The sequence below is a fragment of the Mytilus californianus genome, unplaced genomic scaffold (assembly GCF_021869535.1).
Source record: "Mytilus californianus isolate M0D057914Y unplaced genomic scaffold, xbMytCali1.0.p SCAF_1, whole genome shotgun sequence".
In the NCBI taxonomy this organism is placed as follows: Eukaryota; Metazoa; Mollusca; class Bivalvia; order Mytilida; family Mytilidae; genus Mytilus; species Mytilus californianus.
Genome location: NW_026262581.1, coordinates 122,135,253 through 122,158,262, shown reverse-complemented (window position 1 = coordinate 122,158,262; position 23,010 = coordinate 122,135,253). Strand labels below are relative to the sequence as shown.

General features: G+C 33.8%; 1 protein-coding gene across 1 annotated transcript; it reads left to right on the top strand.

The window, feature by feature from the left end:
- Positions 1-426: 426 nt before the first annotated feature.
- Positions 427-21,574, top strand: LOC127738906 (XK-related protein 6-like). Its single transcript, XM_052250405.1, has 4 exons — positions 427-657; positions 989-1,143; positions 21,051-21,259; positions 21,481-21,574. The coding sequence occupies exons 1-4, from the start codon at positions 435-437 to the stop codon at positions 21,572-21,574; spliced, it is 681 nt and encodes a 226-aa protein (XP_052106365.1). The 5' UTR covers positions 427-434.
- Positions 21,575-23,010: the final 1,436 nt, after the last annotated feature.

Below are 23,010 nucleotides of genomic sequence, written 5' to 3'. Positions count from 1 at the left end.
AAAATCAAAAGCTCAAACACATCAAACGAATGGAAAACAACTGTCATATTCCTCACTTGGTTAAACAATTCAAACGAGAAAACTTACGGCCTGATTTATGAACAAAGCAATAAATGAAGCTGTCTTTTTTTATTTATAAGGTATAATTTCGATATTCAGGTCAATATTTCATTATTTATATGTTCAGTTACAGACATTGGATTGAAAACAATTTGAATCGCGACTCATTGATGTTTCACACGGGTTATGATTTGGGTTACAATGTTGCTGTTATTACCAGGCCATTAACGATTAGTTATGACAGTTTTGCTTTAGGATACTATTCGACTATGACAGAAATATGAGAAATTTAAATTCATTCAAAGAATATCTTCTGATAAAAAATTAATTTTAAATCTGCATATCTTATGTATACTTCTAGGAGCATCGAGTACATGCATCATGGATGGAAAAGCAGATCTGTGAACGCCATCGAACTTGACGTCAGATACCATTACAAAAAGATGATATATGAAGATACTGATGCTGCCATGTTGAGAATGTTTGAAGCCTTTCTAGAGTCTGCTCCACAACTGATTCTACAGATTTATATAATACTGACAGAAACTCAAGATGACACAATAATCATGCGTAAACTAGTTTTAAACTTTCTGTTTCATTCAAAAATAATAACGGAATTTTACTGAAAATGTTGTGGAATAAACTATTTCATGATGGTTTTCTATTCTTTATGAAAATTTTTGTGGTTATACCAGAAGCCCATACTGCAGGGTAACTTTTAACAGATCTCTACACATTGGGAAGGTTTGGTTATGGAAACCTAATATCAGTCCATGTTTTTGTTTAAGATGTTTAACCAAATAAATGATATGACAATCTTACTCCAGTTTTGTGAAAAAGACTGCCCAAACTTTATATATTCTCTGTTTATTTATCAAATCAAACTATATTTGAACCAAGATAAAACAATTTTTTTCTTGTATTGTAGATATAGTTCGAGGATTTGCTATTTCTGGATCCTGGATGAGTGTATCAGGTTCGTTAGTATCATACCAGAATGCTTTACGGGCATCCCATAACATTAAAGGCAGTGGTCTATCAACATGTGGCACCATTTTATTTTACCTTTGGCGAGCATGTGAAGTAGGATCAAGAATGATAGTCTTCGCAGTATTTGCAGCATCATTCAAATATTATATGTTATTAGCTATTATCATTCCTCACTGGATAATAATGTCTGTATGGGTAGCATTTCAAAAGCCTGACGTGTACACGAAAACATTTTACAAAATTATATTTGATGTTGTTCTAGGGTATATTTTAATACTCTGCTATCAGAATGTACAACATGGCCGTACACGTTATAGGTTATTATTTTATTATTTCATTACATATACGGAAAACTTAGCAATGATAGCCGCTTGGTATTACTTCACCTCTCACAGAGATGACTGGTTTTACCCTCCTATAATAGGTTTTGTGATATGTAGTATGTTGTTACAAATTATAGCACTGTTATTATATTATAAGATGCATCGTCCCAGAAACCATCATATCATTTCTTGTCTTAACCATAGAAAAGACGCTGATAATACATAACTCTTCTTTGTTGACAATACCCAATAAACAGTTGTACTTGAGATGCAAAGCTTTTGTCGATGTTCCTAGTGTAATGAAAGTCTCGATAAATAATCAGTTAACAACGAAATAACTTTGCTATCTCTTTTCTTGTGTCATTCACTACCATTGCTGTTGTTAGGAATATCCTAAATGCTTTCAAAAAGAGATAGCTGAAGATTATTTATGACTCTATAGCTATCTAAAGAATTTTTAAAGTTTACTTGGTAATATGAATCTCCATTGTTAATCGTGTTGTAAGGAATCATCAAGAATCTTAGAGCTGAACACGTTTTCAATTCTGAAATTTCAGGACCAAAAAGAGAGGCAGATGATACCAAAGGGACATTCAAACTCATAAGTCGAAAATAAACTGACAACGTCATGGCTAAAAAAGAAAAAGACAAACAGACAAACAACAGTACACAAAAAACAGAGAAAACCAAAGACTGAGCAACATGAACCCCAACAAAAACTAAGGGGTGACAAGGGCTCCGGAAGGGTAGGCAGATCCTGCTCCACATCTGGCACCCGTTGTGTTGCTCATTTAAGTATACACTCGGTAATATGTCGAATTCGGTAGGTCACATTCGGGGAAGGGGACGAGATTGTAGTTAAGACAGTTGAAACATATCCGTTGAAACCCATTTAGTTTTTTAATTCTGATTTGTATCAACAACCTCACAGCCTTAACCCATTTCAAAAGAATATCTACGTCTTCTTTCTCGCGTTTAATCCATTTCCTGGCATAATCCTCGACTGAATCCATCAGTATTTTGAAGTTGTGTTTGACAATGGTAAGGTCACCAGTAATAACCAGCCGGATTATATATGAATGGGGAACAAGCATAGATGCAATCAGGAGCTTAAACTTGAAGTCGATATAATGGAGATCCCGCAACACGTGTTTGTTGTTGAAAGTTTTAGGTTGAAATTTTTTAGTATAGGTATAAGAAATGATAGGTCCAGACTGATCTTTAAAATAGGGAGGTATTTTCGATTGAACTTATTTATGATGAAGGATATTGCCCAAGTTGATGGCATCAAGACCTTTCTTGGCGAAGGAATGTTTGAGAAAGGTTCTTGTCTCCTTTTCATCTTTTCCTTTTCGAACTGGTTTTAAAAGTCTGTGACTTGCAATATCCGAGATTATAGCTGTAAGTTTGTATTGGTTTGAATAAGGGTTTGTAACAATGGTTTCCAAACATAAGTTGTACAGAGAATGAAAGGAGTAATGAATAAAGCTTCGTGCAAATGTGATAAATACCTTACGATTTTTGTATAAAAAGCAGCAGGTCATTGATGGAGACATCATTGAGAGTAGGTGTTGTATAATGACGGTGACCATGACTGCGTTTACGTCGAGGAGTAGAGTTGAAAATTTTCATCACATTCACCGAGCTGCAGGAAGGACTAGATATAATACCTTTACCATCAATTTTGTCATTGCAAACATATGGTGTCGCATTTCCAAATTGTCGAATCCAGTATTTTTTTTTTGTTTACGAAGAGGTGTTGCAAACCTTGCAAGATGAGTATTGTTAGTCATGTGGTATATTTTTTACGATGATGCGAACTTGCATAGAAAGGATTGAATGCTCAGGCTGATTGAAATGCTGGTAAAAAATTTCGCTTGCATTATTGTTGATGTCTGATCTATGGCCGCAATACGTTTATCAAGCCTTCCTTTCGTTTCACCGACATATAGCAATCCGCAAAGGTTACACTCTAATCTGTAGACGAGATTTGTTGATTTACAATTCAGAACATCGTAGCTTCTGGTAAAATAAGATTTCTTAGTTAAATTGCTAGTGAATTGAGCATCTGTTATTAAAATTTTACAAGTTTTGTAGTTTTTTGGTTTTACATTTCGAAAGGAGACAGTGTTGTTCAGAGTCACTAAAATCCAAAATGTTTAGTAAAAAACTGAACACGGCCGCGTACGAAGATTATTGCTTATCATTAGTATGATAATCTGAATGTGTCATATTTGAGATATATGTCATGTGATGAGGGGACACCTGTCGTAGTAGACGACACCCTGACCATGGTGCCGTCTGTTTCGGACCTTTTTATATTTATCGTCGAATGTTCATGCATATTATGCTACTGGGCGGTTGATGTCCTCGGGGACAAAATGTCAACTAGCAGAGATATCGACCCAGTGGTAGTTAAAGAGAGGCGAAGGATACCAAAGGGACATTCCAACTCAGAAGTAGAAAATAAACTGACAACGTCATGGCTAAAAAAGAAAAAGACAAACAGACAAACAACAGTACACAAAACAACATAGAAAACCAAAAACTGTGCAACACTATCTCAATCAAAAACTGGGGGGTGATCTCAGGTGCTCCGAAAGGGTAAGCAGATACTGCGCTACATGTGGCACCAGTCGTGTTGCTCATGTAAGTATAAACTCGGTGATATGTCCAATTCGGTAGGTCACATTCGGTGAAACAGATATTCCATAACTATCAACATATTCATGATGGCGTCCGTAAACTCTCGATTTAATAGTTTCATTGTGAGCAGCAACCCTCTATCAAGGAAATCGTGATAGGAAACACACGCCCTGGAATATCGTATCATCTGGGAGATATATACTCCGTATGCAGGCGATGCTGGAATATTGCTTCACAATTGGTAAGCTGAAATCATCTCTTTTGTCGTAAATCTTTTTTTCAACCGACCAACAAATTGATTAAAAGAGTTCACTATTTCAAAACAAAGAGACCGATAAATAATGGCTAAAGTATTCGTGAGTCCGGCAAATGTATCATAAGCACCTTTATATAGTCCAAGAAATGTCATAAAATAGAAAAAAATCTTCAACATTTGTTAGTTCTGTCTATAAATGATAGGATTAAAACAGTTATGATGTCATAAACATTTTGAAATTGACATATTTGACATGAAATGTCATAGTTCTTGGCAAAAGAAAAATACACTGGCCTTATTCGAAAAGGATATTATACCTGCATTAACATCATTGCATAAGATAACAGGTAGCAAATATCTTTTTTTTTAATTTGAATTTAAGGGGCCAAACATTTGCCTCATCATACCGTTTCCTTTGAGCTGCCTAATAACGTTCCATCGACAGTGGTCACTTCGTATGTTTGTATGTCTATGTGCCCTGTAAGCGCATCTCCTCATGAACGACAAGACCGATATTGATGAAAATTTACACATTTGTAGAACACTAAATGACGATATGCATAGAGCAATATTATCCCGGTCCAACATTTTAAGGGAGAGATTCATACAATTTTATAGACTCGGGAGCTTTTATTGTATAGAAATATTTACGAAAACTGTATGTTGCCCTATACATGCCTTTTTGTTATTTGTGTCGTTGACTTACACCTTACATCTGTTTTTATTTATAATATAGAAACGATAGCACAGCTTTTAAAGTTATCTATGAAATAAAATAATCAAAATCAACGATACCACTCGGACCTGCTAACTTTTCCCCTATATTACTCCATACAAATTATATCGATAATCCGTTGACGCCCTTGCCATTCACAGATCAGCGTACAGTGTGAAAGTTTCCAGGAAACTTAATAAAAAGCAGACAGCATACATCGCTATCAGATATGCAGATTATTTAAAACTTTTTGTACAGTCTTAAGGTAGATCATAGGTATATATTTCTTGAGATAGAATTTTCTTATACTTTGCCAAAATGAAGATTTAACTATGTTTTTTTCTAAAATATAATAAAAAGTATGAGTCACCGTGCTATTTTCCAACCTATGAGTCGTTGAAAATTGCCTAAATTTGGTTAGATTGTTCATGAAAAAACACATTTGTGTGCATAAAAAAAAATGTATGAGATAGAATTTTGAAATAAATTGTGAGAAGATAGGTTTTATTATATGTTTTAAGAAAATAAAAAGAAACAATGGTGTCACCGAATTTGTTTTCTTGCTACAAGTAAAAATTAGAAATTTCCCTATCAGTCCAGTATATATTTTTTACTAAAAGAGTTATCTCCCCTTAAATGGCTTATTTGAAAAAAATGATTCTTAAAACACAAAATTTGACATTTGTTTAAATATTTTGAGTTATACAATAAATCACCAAGATTTCTTTAAATAAATAAACAGTCTAACCAATAAATTGCAAATCTTACTTCACATTTGCAGATTTTGGCAAATAACTAGACCGATTTTGTACTGGGATTGTACAATCCAAGATGGCGGTATACCATGAATCTACCTTAAATGGTTAAGTACGACTATTTGTATGGTTAAATCAATACACATTCTGTATGGTATCTGTTACTTCAAGTACATTTTAAACATTATTTCCGATTAATTGTATGATAAAAAAACAAGTAAAACCTTATACAAAAGAAGAACCTATACCCATTCTTTATTTCTTACTAACATGAGCAGGATACGACAGATACTATTATGTAATATGCTGATGAGATAATTTAAAATTATAGAAAATTTAAAAAAGGAAGTGAAGCAAATTTATTAAAAAAAAACGTATTTAAAAGCATGAATAGTAGAAAATTCCTATTCAGTAGAAGAGTTCTCTATGAGGAAGGTAGAAACGACGAAGACGATGCTCGAGTTACTTGGAATGCTAAAGAAAATGGTATCGGAACGCATTTCCCACCACAGGATTGGAAAGAAGGTTACGATGACGTTGTTTGGAATGCAAAAGATGAAAATATCAGAAAGGCGATCCCGACACAGGAAGATGATGAATATCCCTTTTCTTTCCGTAACACATACTTGTGTTTATCACTTTTATTGCGTAATGCGTATATATTGGACGATGTCCGTAGTCTTTCGGAACACCGGATGTTATTCGGAATACATCTGTTTCTTTCTATGGCCACCTTTCATATACATGCGCAATAGCTTATTATTTGACCTGTTGAATCATTAGCATCTTAAAGTTGCTATAGAGATATGTTACATATGATGCGAAATTTATTATGACGCAAGCTACTTTATTAAGCATTTGAATACTTCCTTGCACGCAATTACAAGCTGCTAATATTTACCTTACATATACGCGTAGTTATTCTAATTAGAGTCAAACGTTGAAACCAGCTGTGTTTAGATATGAGATAAGATTTCACGTAAACAATGCGATTTATGTTAATTCGAAACGAGATTTGTTAAAACTAAAATCTATAAAAGAAGTATTACTAGCATTTCACTTAAGATTCCGAGTCTAGGGAAAATGTACATAATGTACGAAGCAGGCTATTTCATAATTTTCATACCTCAACGTCCTTGTGGGACTAACTAAAGGACAATACTGGAATTAAAATGAAGTCTTTCTTGCACTTTATTGAAATTTTACGTCTAGGATAGACCAAGGACGTATATAATCTAAATTGATATACGTCCTTGAATAGTTTTTATTTTCTTTAAAATTGCAATTTTCCTTGTTTAAATATTGCAACGTTATTTCCTTATCAAATGTCTATTCATTAATAGTCACCGAGTGATGACAGATGCAGGCAGAGATAAGAAAAAATTAATTTCTATTTATAGTTATCTTGGTCAGGGTACAGTGTAATATACCTGACTTAGGTTTGGGGGACTAGAGACAAGTATAATATAAATAAAACGAAGAGCTTTCAAATTATGATCCTTTTACTTTGGATTCAAACACAAAAAGAGGCTGATACAAGTAATAATCACACCAATCACGGACAAGGCAATACAACAGTTCCGGAAAGTACGGATTCAACATACAGATATACAACATCCCCGCCCAAAAATGAAAAATTCCCATATTTTTCGAAAATGTTGAATTCGTACCCCAACAAAAATCAAGTTTTCATTTATATATGACAATACAACATACAAAATAACAGGCACCTTTAAGCTTCATCATCTTTTACTATTACTAGTTTTATATTTCTCATGTTCGCAGACATGTAAATAACTTCAACATACGTATGACCAAATGCTGGTTACTCTTTAACTTCAACATAAATATGATGTAGCGAAATCTTATAAAGTATAGCGTATCATCATTTTACTGAATTTTAGTGTGCTTGTTAAAAAGTGGTAGATATACAGTACGAGATTAGATTCAGTGGAGTCCCTGCTCCTGGCTAATGTTTAGATACACCTTATAATGAACAAAATTTATAGGTTACACTATGAGAAAAAAAAAATCTACTATTGCGCCGACTTTCACGGTATACCATCCCTATCATACACACATGCTCTCGAGTAAATAAAACAATAAAGTGAAACAAATAAATTTCAGCAGAACAAGACTATCAACCAGGGTTATTTCTGAGTCATCTCTTGCACCACTAACACACAAATCAGATTTCTTTTCTTACTGTACACAGACAGATTTAAAAATTTAATGCCCAGATTTCCATCCAATCAGTCATACATAACGTTCGTTATCATACCGAAACAAATCTTCATTAATATTTACTAACAAGTAAATTTAAGTATCTCCGTACTTCATTTCAAAACTTTAACTTCTACCTCTATGATTTTTCAAAATATTTCACATGTTCACATTTCAAAAAAAAAACTAACCATTAGAAACTCAACTACTTAAAAATACAACAAGAAATCCTATAATATAGCTGTCCTATCTAGTCTAATCAACATACGTACATGTGGACCAACAAAAAAATCATTAACATAGTGAACTTTGACGGTATTTTCGCACTCAGTGTATTTCAGAAAATAATTAACTGTTCCTTTTAAATCTTTAAACAATTACACAAATTAACTGTCTTAATGAGCCGAAACAGAAAGTTTTATAAAAATTGTAAAATGGAAGTTCTCAAAATGAAAATACTTTTCTCAAAACTTTATATACCGTAATATTCAAATTACAAGAAAAAAAATAACAGTTCTGTGACAAAAAAAACATCTTTGAACATATGTTTGCAATAAATGGTATATACTAATCATAAAATTGTTAACACATAAAATAAAATGTATCAATAAAATGTATCTTCAAAACAGTTCAGGTAAATTTCTAACAGTAATCATCGTGTTTTGTAACTTTCGATATGTCCGATATGCGTGAGATAAATCTCACAGCAAAATATTTCATATACAGCCTTCTTATTGCGATGTCATGAGATAAATCTCACAGACATAAATCTATGGTATAATTGGAGGTGGTCTTGACTTTAATAAGGCACGCGCCTTCGGTCCTAACTGATTTTCATCGATCCAGATAGCGTTCTGTGCCGGTTCCCCAATTAAATGTGCAAGGTAACGAATATTTCCATCGTGATTTTTCTTTGCTAAAAATCTTTTCACTTTCAATAATGTCCCGTCTGACGCAGAACTTGTATCGGTGCCTGATAAAGTAACGAAACTGTCATCTCTAAAGCGAACAGGTTTTTGTCTCTGTCTTGTTGATCGCCGTAGATTTGGCACTTCTGGAGCTTCGTCGGTGTTTGTACTAGATTTGTCACTTGTTGAATTATCACGACTTGTTGACGCAGTATCCACGGTGTCTTGTTTGCTTATGACACGATCTATAAAATATTCACATGGATTTGGTACACGAATATAAGCTGGCTTTAAACGGTTAATGTGAACTGGTTGTGGAATAACTTTGTTTGTTTTGGGTTCCATTAACGAATAAAGATGAGGACTGTCTATGCGATGAATAATATACGGCCCTGCTTGTTTAAGCTTAAACTTCTGACCAGCCCCTCTGGGGTCTCTTCCAAGTACACATCGACGGCCATTTTCTGTCCTCACGTAACGTGCGGAGTCAAAACACGTGTTTTCTACTGTTGACAATTATTTCAAGGCTTCATTTTAATGTTCATATGGTCATTTTGTATATATCAGGTACCAATTGTTCGATTTTAGGGTCCTCCACCATGTAATATACCTGACTTAGGTTTGGGGGACTAGAGACAAGTATAATATAAATAAAACGAAGAGCTTTCAAATTATGATCCTTTTACTTTGGATTCAAACACAAAAAGAGGCTGATACAAGTAATAATCACACCAATCACGGACAAGGCAATACAACAGTTCCGGAAAGTACGGATTCAACATACATATATACAACAACAGATTATCTAACTATATGTTCGGCCTGTAGTAATTAATGCTCTTCAAAATGTTCGTCAAAATAAAAATAAATAATTATTATTTCATAAAGACGATCAGATGATGAATGTTAGGTTTCAATATATTAAGTACGAAAATGTAAAATAGTGTAAGAAGATTTTGAGCCATCTCACTGATCAGTAGGCTACACAGTGCCCCCAAATGACCAGTATAAAACTATCCAGTAAGAGAGAAAAAGGATAGCCGGGTCAATGTAAGAAACCTACTAGGCAACTTCAGTTCAATTTCAATATCTCGATTATTCTAATGGATTTGTCAAATGTCAGGGAATATCTTTTTAAATGTGGTAGGAAGACAACTCTCCATTAAAACACAGTGTAGTCAAAATTGGCAATTATAGGTTATAATTCAGCCTTCAACACAAAAGCTTGGCTCACATTGGACAGCATCCTACCGAGGGCCCCAAAACACAGTTATAAAACAATTAAAACAGGAAAAAACAAACAGATCTAATTTAACTTCAAACCAGAAACAAAAAGCAAATATGAACTGCACCAAAACAAGACAACCACTAAACAACATGCTTCTGACTTGGGACATGTGCTCATGAATACACCTGGTTTAAAATAATTTCGTAAACAGTAGTGTAATTTTACCATGTAAAAGACACCCTTTAATATTTAATGAAAAAATCGTGTTCAGATAAAAAAAAATCGTAAGGGTTCCGCGGAACCCAGTGTCTCGCCTACTTTTGCTGTAAATCGCAGGCTCAACAAAAATGAGGAAAAACATCAATAAAAATATTCCTCTCAATACTATTTTTTTTTATTTTAAGAAGCTTCTGTCCAAGTTTGGTAAAAATCCAGGATAGTTTATAAATCTAAAAAATTTAACTTCAGACTGTATGTAATGTTAACTGGAAGAAAAACTAAGTCCATTTATAAGTAAAATACAGATAAACAGGTACAAAATTTTAACAAAAAATTTCCTTCTAGAAGCTTTTAATCATAAACAAGCTTCTGTCCAAGTTTGGTACAAATCCAGGATAGTATAAGAAAGTTATTAATATTTAAAAAAAAACTTCAACCTCGGAGTGAATGTATTGTATCCCAGCAGAAAACTAAGCCCATTTATAGGTAAAATACGGAAAAAATGGAATTTCATTTTTACAAAATTTACTTCTGGATACTATCTTATGATCATAAACAAGCTTCTGTCCAAGTTTGGTACAAATCCAGGATAGTTTAAGAAAGTTATTAGAATTTTAAAAACTTTAACCACACAGTGAATGTATTGTTTCCAAGCAGAAAAAACTAAGTCCATTTATAAGTAAAATACGGAAAAATGGAATTTTATTCTTACAAAATTTACTTCTGGATACTATCTTATGATCATAAACAAGCTTCTGTCCAAGTTTGGTACAAATCCAGAATAGTTTAAGAAAGTTTTTAAAATTTCAAAAACTTTCACAGAGTGAATATTTGTGGACGCCACCGCCGACGACACCGACGGAATGTAGAATCGCTTTGTCTCGCTTTTTCGACTAAAGTCGAAGGCTCGACAAAAAGGAACACCTTACAACAGTTCATAAATGTGACCTTTAAACAAACTCATATTTAGGTGATGGGTATACTGATCAGTGGTAATTTCAGGTTTGACCATGTTAGTTTTTTTGTTGTTTTCAATTTTGTTTGTTTGTTTATAAGTACAAGGTGTAAGCTGTTTTGTCTAGGCTATAAATATCTTTTTTAATGAATTGGTTTCGGTCATCAAGGTGAAGAGGATACAGTGCGATTCAAATTGTATATATTTACAATTAAACTTGCAGGCCTTTTTTCATGACCCACAATTTAAAATATAAGAAAACATCAAAATAAAAAAGGACATCCGGAAAATATCTTCAAAGCGAGTTAAAGGTTTTAAAAGTGTTTGTTTTTAACAAAAGAGGTTTGTCATCTAAAACTTTTAAGAGCATACACAAAGCACAGAACTTAAAATTGCCAATGCTTGCTACCCTAAGCATAAAAAAACTTGCAGAGCAGATGTGAGGATCTTAATAATGATCAATATCAAGCCATTGTTCAAATAACCATGAACATATCTCAAATTCCAATAAAAACGGCTATTTTACAGGTTCACGTATTGCCTTTCTTAAACACATATAATCATTAATTGATTAAATTTCTTCACATTTGCATTTGAATTTTAGCCTAAAAACTAACTCTAATTTAAAAACAATAAAATGCTCCGCTGGGGCGCAGCTTGATACGACCGCAGAGGTCGAACCCCGAACAGTTGGGGCAAGTATGGTCTCAACATTCAAGCTTGATACAGCACTGAATTTGGATTGTAATTAAATATTTGACAGCATAGGTTTCTGACACAAAATGAATGTGGTCTAAGAATTTAAAATTTTTTAATTTACCTTTTCAAACCATATCATTATTATTTGCTTTTATATATAAATCAGAAATAACCAATTTAAAATGGAAAATTTTACAGAAAAAAAAGGAAACCCCCCCCCCCCAAATTTTTTGAACCCCCTTATGATTCATCACCCCCAAACTCAATCCTAGCCTTCCCTTTGTGGTATGGTACCTTGCAGTACAATTTCAGAGAGATCCATACACTTGAACTCAAGTCATTGTCTGGAAACTAGAAAAATGCTTGTTTTTTTGCCCCTTTTTGGCCCCAAATTCCTAAACGTTTATGGCAATTACCCCCAAACTCAAACCCAGCTTTTCCTTTGTGATATGGAACCTTGCAGTACAATTTCATAAAGATCCATACACTAATACACAAGTTATTGTCCTGAAACTAGAAAAATGCTTGATTTTTTGCCCTTTTATGGCCCCTAATTCCTAAAATTTTGAGGAAATTACCCCAAAAATCAATCCCAGCCTTCCCTTTGTGGTATGGAACCTTGTGGTACAATGTCAGAGAGATCCATACACTAACACACAAGTTATGTATGGAAGTTACAAAAATGCTTATTTTTGGCCCCTTTTTGGCCCCTAATTCCTTAACTGTTGGTACCATAACTTCAAAATCAATCCCCACCTTCCTTTTGTGGTATTGAACCTTATGGTAAAATTTCATAGAGATCCATTCACTTGAACTAAAGAAAGAGTGCGAAAACCAATGTGTCTTCGGACGACTACGACGACGCCAACGTCATACCAATATACGACCTCAAAATTTTTTTGCGGTCGTATAAAAAACCAGCATCTTAGAATGGAACATCAAGTGGGTGACTTACCATGATGTCTTTTGGGAGAGAGGAGAGAACAAAATATTCCTTTAACAAGAATATTTCACCCCATATTGAACAGTATTTACTTTAAGTAAACAATCACTGTCAGTTTCTAATTCTTATATAACAAAAATGATATAAAACAATAAATCTTTTTTTTTAAACAATTATCTTATATCTAATGCCAAACAAGCATTTGGGTTTACGATTGCATTTCTTTTTTTAAAGAAAGCAACTTGTCAATAGTGTCATTCATATATGATGCCATAGCAGATGTAGTACTAGCTAAAGAATACTACCGCCTACAAAGATGGATTCCTTTAGGATTCACGGCCTCTTTAATATAAGTTATCTACGTTCATATCCGTAGATATGGGTATTTTAACACCCTGAAGTACCTCAGTACGCCCTGAGGCGCAGCCGAAGGGTGTACAGGGTACTGAAGGGTGTTAAAATACCCATATCTACGGATATGAACGTAGATAACGAATTTATCCCCGGTCTTAGTCCGAATCGGGAGATTTTTAGGGAAATTCGGGTACAAAGTATAACGTGAAAACAACGTTTCATTCATTATCTAAAAAAGTTTGATTGAAATTTGGAAATTTGACATAATTCTTACGGGGTGTAGGGTACTACCTTTGGTAGAACCATACAGGTAGTCAAATATAAGACGTTTTTAATCCAGAGACAGAGAAACTGAATAAATTCATATTTGGCGGTTAATGTCGCGAGCGTTACGTCATAGACGATGTGACGTCAACGTGGGTCATTTGCATAACTAGGTCAATAGTGCCTTTCATTGACGACGTGGTGGCCAAGTGATGCATTTACTAAAATCAATGTCAATGATCGGAATAATAGGATACAATCGTTAGAGGATTACATATTTAATTACAGATATTCATGGATAATCAACAGAGTTTAATTTTTTTCACTGGAACAACACGAAATTAAGGAAAATAGACTGTTATTGTTCTGAAATTGAATGGCTAAAAAAACGTGGATCAACTCAATATTCATTACATACGGACGTGAAAGTTATTTATTTGTTGTTCATGTTTATGTTGATGGATCCAATGTAACAACCATGGAATACTGGCATTTGTGGAACAGTGTCATAGTTGCTGAACAACTCATTAAAGTTTATACCAGAGAGTTGATTTCTAAACTCTGTCATTTGCGTTACTTGTGAAGTGGACGCCACCATTGTTGAGGATCTAGCCGGAGTGGGAAGTGCCAACGGTTGAACAGGTGAAGGTAATGTTAGTTGTTGATTTGGGGCAGGCAAGGCATTTGCATCAGGATCTCTTCCATTCATTGCAGCATCAATCATTTGTCCCATTTGAAATTTTGCCTTGTTGGAAGTTCTTTGATATATTGCCAAACTCGAGACACTTTTGTGGCCAGTGACAGACATGATTTGAGCATCAGCAAAGTACCTGCTTTCTGTTAGAATAGTTGCACCGGTCGCTCGGATTGAATGGTTAGTGTAAACTTGTGATAACGAACAAAGTTTACTTAACTTATTCATAAATTGAGCCAAAGTGTCACGACCAACTGGAGAATTACAATACCAAGTAGCAGAATCTTCATAAAAGGATCCCAGTGGTCTTTGCCATAACCTGTTGCATTTAGGATGCAATTTTGAAATGTATTTCTGAAAAGCTGCCACTGGACAAGACGGACTATCAGGTTGCTCTGGCATAATTGCAGTGACATTTTCCTTGTCATTGAAGCGGTGATTCTTGGTAAGTTCGTCCATTTCTTTTGTAACGTACTTTGTTTTTGTTTTTGGATCTGTTTTGACGATAAAAGTGTCTTTTGTCATCTTATCCATATTTTCAGCCCCTCGTCTAAAGAAGTACATTCTTATGTCAAATTGTACTTTATTTAATAAAGCAGTAGGGGAGCTTGGTTGCATGAAAGTTGAAGAGTACAATTTTGTCCTGTCAATTTCTGATATTATTGGAAAGTGCTGTGTGGCTCCTTTTCCGTTGGCTTTTAATTCTGTAAGGGCTGTTTTAAATACTTGATTTGATTCATTAAAGTCTTCATGCTTCATTATGTCAAATTCCTTTAAAAAGGGGGGAGCCTTAAGATATCTATTCAGAGAGTACCGGAATGAATCAAGCGAATTGACTTTATACATTTCTCCATCAGGTTTACGGGCGTCAAGATAAAAATGTTTCAGAACATCATTTAGCCGACTAGGACTATACTGTTCAAAGTGTGTGTCTTCATTTTTCTCAGAGAGATATTCTCGTAGCAAATTACCAGCCCTTTTGTTTGCTTTTTCTGTTGATGACGCAATGTTTTTAGATCTTTTGTCAAGAATTTCATTCTCCGTGTGGGAAGCAAAACGCTTTGCCATTTTCAATATGGACGCCGTCAGCGTATAAACGCGCGTGCCGTCCCCCGGGTAAATGGATAGCAACGTCCGGGGATATGGGTTAGCAACACCCAGGGGCTATGGGTTTTGTAACGACGTGCGTTAACCAATCAGAATCCTAGAAATATACTAAGCCGGGGATAATCTTCTTTCCTCGGTGTTTAGTTAACGTCATTAATATTGGCTGGTATTATCGAGACTATCATACAGAAAAGGAGGGGAGAATTAGGATAACATCAGGGAAAAATAAGAAAACACCAGTATATGTTTGGTTTTTACGTATAATTTTGTCTCTACCTTGCATGCTTGGCCAAGTTGTCAGGTAAGAATTTTTTCTATGAATCTTTTATTGGTCTATCTATCTATTTATTAATGAATGAATGAACGTTTATAAATTTAGGCAATAGTATTTTACAGATGTTCAAATCTCATAAATCGATAAGTAAAACAAATCAAGGTAACAAACAAAAACTGAGGGAATTGCATGCACTACTCCGAAAGGAACGAGACCTGTACAGGAGACCGATTTGGTCGACAAGCTAAGCGAATCCTTCTATGGATGCATCACACGCAATGCGAATTCACTCTCAATCAAAACACAAAAAAGCAGTACAATCGGTAACATTACAGAATAAACGACAATTGTGGTATCATCTGAAGATATGCGAAACATGTATCTAGTTAACTGAGACACAGATATATCGTATCAACCAGTTCGTGATGGTGATCGTAAAACTAATTTTTCTTTCTGTTGGAGCAGTGTTTGTGTAAGGAGAACACTCCTGCCAACGAAGTTTGTAAAGTTTAAACATGCACGATGGAACGTATTGATTGAGATATGTAACGTTCATATTTCATACGAAATGACAGAGAGTATATTATTTCTGAGAAATGGGAAATCAACAATCGGGAAGTTGAAATCATCACGTTTGTCTTAGATTTTAGTTGATTCGTCCATCCTTGTCCATGTCGAAGAAAAGATCAAGAATTGAAACAGACCATCTACTTTTGATAATATCCTTAATGTTGATATAAAAATAAGAAGATGTGGTATGGTTGCTATATATCACGGCACAGCCTTCGACAATGAGCAAAGCCCATAACGCATAGCAAGCCAAAAAAGGCCCCGAAATGACAAATGTACAACTGCTCACTGTTCACTGGTAAATGTGAGATGCAAGCACTCATTCAAGTATGGGTTATTGAGATCAGTTATACATCTGAAACTGGAATTAAAAAAATATTGCCAGATGTTTGTTGTTTGTTTTGTCTTTGAGTTTAAAGATATTCAATGTTGATGAAGTACTGCTGTTTCCATTTTCCAAATGTTCATCATAATGAGAAACGAATAAACAGAGATATTTGTTACACCGTATCCTTCCTTTTTCATTATGTTCAACTGCACATGTTTGTGTAAACTAATTTTGACGAAAACGCTGTTTCAAACGCTATAATTCACTCAGGGCAATCCACCGTCGTTGACAAGACAAAAGTGTTAAATACATTAAATTACAATTGTTACCAAACATCAATTTTTTTGAGAGGAAAGAGGCGGCATTTCAAAAAATTGTTTGATTCTAAATTTCATTTGAAGAAAAAATTCAGAACAGAAGTAAAAAAAAGTTTGTTTCTACTGGAAACAGAACAATAAATAAAAATAAAAACATCATTGATTTTCTAAGAACAAATTCTGTATGTCATTGAAAAAAAAACAGTTTGCCTTTTGAACAAATTATTTGTCCCCAGACAAAAGCACTGTCCGTTAAAAAAACGAAAGAAAAGATAGGTTGGTGCCTTTTTTTTTATATCAACCGAACGTGGGAACGATAATGGTTCAAAAAACTTTCTGATATTTTGGATGTTCGTCCGTTAAGTCTCCACATAATGCATATTATATTTATACTATTCCCTTTCTTTTAATCTAAAAGTCATTAAAAAAATCTACAACTTTTACCCATTTGAATTATACATATGTCTAACTAGATAGACATGAAAATAGGTGTTTTTCGTAATGGCATTATATGATGAATGTAAAAAACATCTTTTCTACATGTATTTCAGTGGGTGTCTTTCTGCCATGGAAATGTGCCTGTTGTTCACAAACTTCAGAGATAACGCCAAAACACCATACAACGTAATTTAACGTAATTTGGCGAACGTAGATACAAGTATCTTGTCTTGGGGAGGGATAAATCCTACTTTGTAAAGAATCACTCTGATTCACACAAAAAATTCTCTGAAACTGACATTATCAACATGCTTGATTTCTTGATTGACAACATATTTGTTACGTTTGGAGGACGTGTTTTTCAATAGACTGTCGGAATTCCAATGGGAACCAATTGTGCCCCTCTTCTTGCCGACTTGTTTCTTTATTATTATGAGGCTGACTTCATACAGGAACTTCTTAGGAAGAAAGATAAGAAGTTAGCAATGTCCTTTAACTCTACGTTCCGCTATATAGATGATGTTCTCTCACTAAATAATACAAAATTTGGTGACTATGTTGAACGAATCTATCCCATCGAACTAGAGATAAAAAGGATACTACAGATACAGTTAAGTCTGCCTCATATCTTGACTTACATCTAGAAATTGACAATGAGGGTCGGTTGAAAACAAAACTTTACGACAAAAGAGAAGATTTCAGCTTCCCAATTATGAACTTTCCATTTCTATGTAGCAACATTCCAGCAGCGCCTGCATACGGAGTATATATCTCCCAATTGATACGATATTCCCGGGCTTGTGTTTCCTATCATGATTTCCTTGATAGAGGAATGCTGCTCACAAGGAAGCTATTAAACCAAGAGTTCCAAATGGTGAAGTTGAAATCATCCCTTCGTAAATTTTACGGACGCCATCACGAGTTGGTTGACCGTTATGGAATAACCGTTTCACAGATGATATCGGATATGTTCCTTATGTCGTAACTACAATACCCTTCCCTTTTCACGAATGTGACTTACCGAATTAGACTATTTACCGGATTTGTAATAACATAAGCAACACGACCGGTTCCCACATGTGGAGCAGGATCTGCTTACCCTTCCGGAGCACCTGAGATCACCCCCAGTTTTTGGTGGGGTTCGTGTTGCTTAGTCTTTAATTTTCTATGTTGTGTCATCTGTACTATTATTTGTCTGTTTGTCTTTTTATTTTTGGCCATGGCGTTGTCAGTTTGTTTTCGATCTATGAGTTTGACTGTCCCTCTGGTATCTTTCGTCCCTCTTTTTTAACGTTATCCTGTTGGCGTGGCTCGGTACTTATACATCTCGCCATTGTGTTATTGTGCTATGGTCATTTTTTGTATTCTTGTCTTTTATTTTTGCTTATGTGCCGTTTTGTTTTTCTTTGTTGACGTATTTGTTTGATTTTATAGTGATTAAGATTACAACACAATGTTGACTGCTGTACCCCTATTTTTGACATCTTTTCCTATTATGTCTGTTTGTTTTGTTCATACATTGTTGTCAATATAATGGAATTCTATGCGACTGTCATACAAGTGAGAGGTTTTGCTAGCTACCAGATTTAATCCACCATTTTCTACATAAGAAAATGTCTGTACCAAGTCAGGATTATGACAGTTGTTTTCCATTCGTTAGATGTGTTTGAGCTTTTGATTTTGCCATTTTATAAAAGACTTTCCGTTTTAAATTTCCATTGGAGTTCGGTATTTTTGTTATTATTTTTCTCTCGATTACTAGTACTAAGTATGATATTGATCTTGAAAACATTGAGCTTAAAACCATAAGAGATATTCCCCATCTTATCCCAGTCAGGTTATAATCCAATATAAGCCTTGAGTTGACGTTTGGAAATCCATTTTATTAACGTATTTCAGTTTACTTTTATTTACTATTACATTGACTTCAGAATCAATATAGATCTTTTCCTCGTTATATATGACTATATTGAGCTCTATTTTGTTCCTTTCTCATGTAAGGTTCCATGTCAAATACATTTTTGGAGAATTTCTACGTTAAGAATGAATATATATCAAAATTGAAACTTTTTTAAGGTTTGCAAATCAAAGATCCGGCAGGCAAGTTGTCAAATTGATAATGAGACTGAAGTGTGAGTAATTGGTCATTGTACATTTTCTTGGCGAATGAAACGCCTTATTTGTTGAAGTTAAAACGCGACATCAAAAATAAACAAGTTTAATAAGTAGTTAATGATACTTTGATCCATACACTTATTCCATATTATTTCAGGCCTAATTTAGATAGATAGTCAATGAAGCATTCACACTGTTTTCATTACAGGAACGTGGAATATATCTATTATGGATTTAAAAGCAGATTCTCAGGGTCAAAAGAGATTTTTCTACGACCAGATGTTATACAAAGCTACTGATGCTGCAATGCTGACAATGCTTAACGCTTTCATAGAATCTGCTCCACAGCTACTACTACAGATATATATATAGTATATGACAGAAAAGAGAAATGATGGAACACTAATGAGGAAGAATATTTCTTTATTTAAATTTCAATTTCAACAGAAGGTAAAATAAGATCATGTGAAGAAAGTTATTGCTTATTATTATACAACCCTTAAAACTTAACTTCTTCTAATAACAGCATAGAAATTGATAGACAAAATTTCATCCAGGAATCGGTTCACAAGGTTATCGGGATCAGGTGTGGATAACAGAACATCTGATATTGACAAGATGTGTCAGTGAAGATACAAAGGTTTAAAAGTTTTAATGTACCTTCTCTACTAAAATCTTATTAAAAACGGGATCTCACATCTTAATTTCTAAGGGATTATTACTTATAGAGTCCCTAAATTTAGATACGATACATCAAAAGTATTGGGCCTTTCAAAAAAAAAAATCATTCTTAAAATTTATCAATTGAATACTGTATTGAGTTCTTTGAATATTGTCTTTATCGATAATAATATTGATTTTGTTTTTAATGAAATAAACATAACTAAATATGTAGTAATATACAGTTACGAACAGCTGTGGTATTACATTCTGTCTATACTTATATTTAGGCAGTACACAAGGTCATGCCTTGATGCTATATTCGTTAAATGTGTACTAATTGATATTTTAATCTGGGAGATATTGATTTATTTATTAGTTGTAATTGGCTGTAAACATGCTTCATTAACTGCGAGTACTCTTAGATCGAAACTTTTAGTTTTTTTTCGCTTTTAAGTAGTTGTGTTTGTGCTTCGTGCTGATCTTACGAGTCTTTACGGTTTGTTTTTTTTATATGTGTTTCTAGCAATAAAACAAACTCGTCTTTAGGCATATTAAAATATATGAACTTTATCTCTTCATACATGTATTTGATATGCATCCTTTGATTTGGGGAATGCAATATCTGATAAATATATAACTGCTTTTTGCACTTTTAATAATTGTGTATATTGATATATATTTTTTAGAAATTATCCGACCTGCAGTAATGTTTGGATGTTGGATTGGAGTCTCTAAGTCTTTGGTGTCCTATAATAAGGCCCTCAGAGCCTCACATAATGAAAGAGAACAAGTATTATCAATCTATGGAATGATTTTCTATTTCATCTGGAGAGCTTGCGAAATTGGAGCTAGAATTATGGTTATAGCCTTATTTACAGCTCAGTTTGGTTATATCATGTTTATTGTAATAGGCATACACTGGATGGCAATGACATTTTGGATAGGACGTCATAAACAGAAATTTATAAAAACTTATTGCGATAAAATATTTTTTGATTTTGTCATGGGATATTTGATGATATTTTGTTTTCAAAACGTACAGGACGGTCGTACAAGATTCAGAGCCTTGTTTTATTACTATATGATATTTTCTGAAAATATCGTCATGTTGATACTATGGGGATATTTTACACAACACAAAAGTGAATGGTTATACCTTGCTGCTATCGGTACTGTAGCTTCATTCATGGTCATTCAGATTATTGTTCAGTTATTGTATTATAAAGTTTTCCATCCTAAACATAAAAACATTGTATTGTGTTAAAGCAAAAGAAGATCTTGATGACAAATAATTTTATATATTTATCATTCAACTTTTGCAAAATACTAAGTAGGTTCTTTAAAGGAAACCTACGATGATTTATTATACCAGCATTACATTTCAGTTTATGATATTGGTATAACAGTAACTATCAAACTTGTAATTGTATTTGTAGTTCTAGCAATAATGTAAACGGTACCAATAGTACTTTTGCTTATAATGTATCACAGACCAGTTATAAAAATATCGATAATATTCTGAAAGAGTAATCTGAAATCATGACAATATAAATCTTTCCATGACACCCCACGTTCTTCAGCCATATCAATGAAATCTTCTGTAAGGCTATTTTTTTCTAACCAGCTTCTCAACTCATTTTCATTAAACTATAGCATGTTGTGAGTACGTTTTTTTTTTCCCGCCATACATACATTTTCAATATGCTTTTGTCACCATCCGAAATTTGGCCAGTTTCCGTCAAACCTTTTTTTGACATCACAGATAAACTAACTTCACGCTGCTTTGGAATGGAGGGATTAATAAACTGCTAATACCGAACTGATTGTAGATCTTAAAGTTAATTCATGTATGATAATATGTTGGGCTCTCTAGACACATAACCCCCTTGCAGCTACCTTTGATAAGGTGCATCCGTCCGTTTATGTAAATAAACTGCAACGTCTGGCTATTCGAATCCATAGCCATATATACCTCAATTACACAATTTTACAAAAATAACTGTCATGCAACTGAGGGGTATGGCATGTTGTTAAATCTGGTTTAATCCACCACTTCCGTTCAAAAGTGCCTTTACCAATTCAAGACTATAGTAGTCACACGCTTATTGCTCTAAAAGAGGATCGTGCGAAGATATTTCTCATAAAAACTAGCCAGTATATACGGAAAATGACTTGCTGAAATATTTATAGCTTAGTAGTTCATTTAGTATTGCATATCTTGAAAGTTAAATCAATTCATTTATTCTTCTTTCATGTTAAGTAAAACAGATTAAATATATGAATAAATAGGATTTCAGAATGTATTGGTTATGTATTTTTGTCGCATTTGAATTCAATCGATTAAAAACAATTCATAATTTAATATGACTTATCCAATGTTTTTGCAAACAGTAATGATAGACCAATCCCACAACATAAGTCAGACAAAAATAGACATTTGAGGTCAATGTGCAGTATTTCTGTTTATGCATTGATGAAACAACCCCCAAGGCACAGTTGATCTTTAACGGTTTTATAGACTTTTTTAATTTTGTTATTTTTTAAAATGCATAATAGTTTTGACTGCGTAAACTTTTGGTCTCGAGGGTATCCGATGAAGGTCATTCCAAATATAACAACTTTAACAACTTAATTTGATCACTCAGACACATTACATACTTGTAACAAGAGGAATACAATATTTACAAACAATACATTTTTTTACAAGTCTATCAATATACAGTGATTTTTTTTTTAAACTTTTACATTTCATAGTATTTATGCCTATCATTTTTTGATAACTCGGATATCCAGTATAATAAATAGGAATATGTTTATTTCGTATGTCCGCGACATATTATGTTTGTTTGTTTTGCTCACAATTGTTGTCAATATAATGGAATTCTACGCGACTGTCATACAAGTGAGAGGTTTAGCAATCTATAAAACCAGGTTTAATCCACCATTTTCTACATAGGGAAATGCCT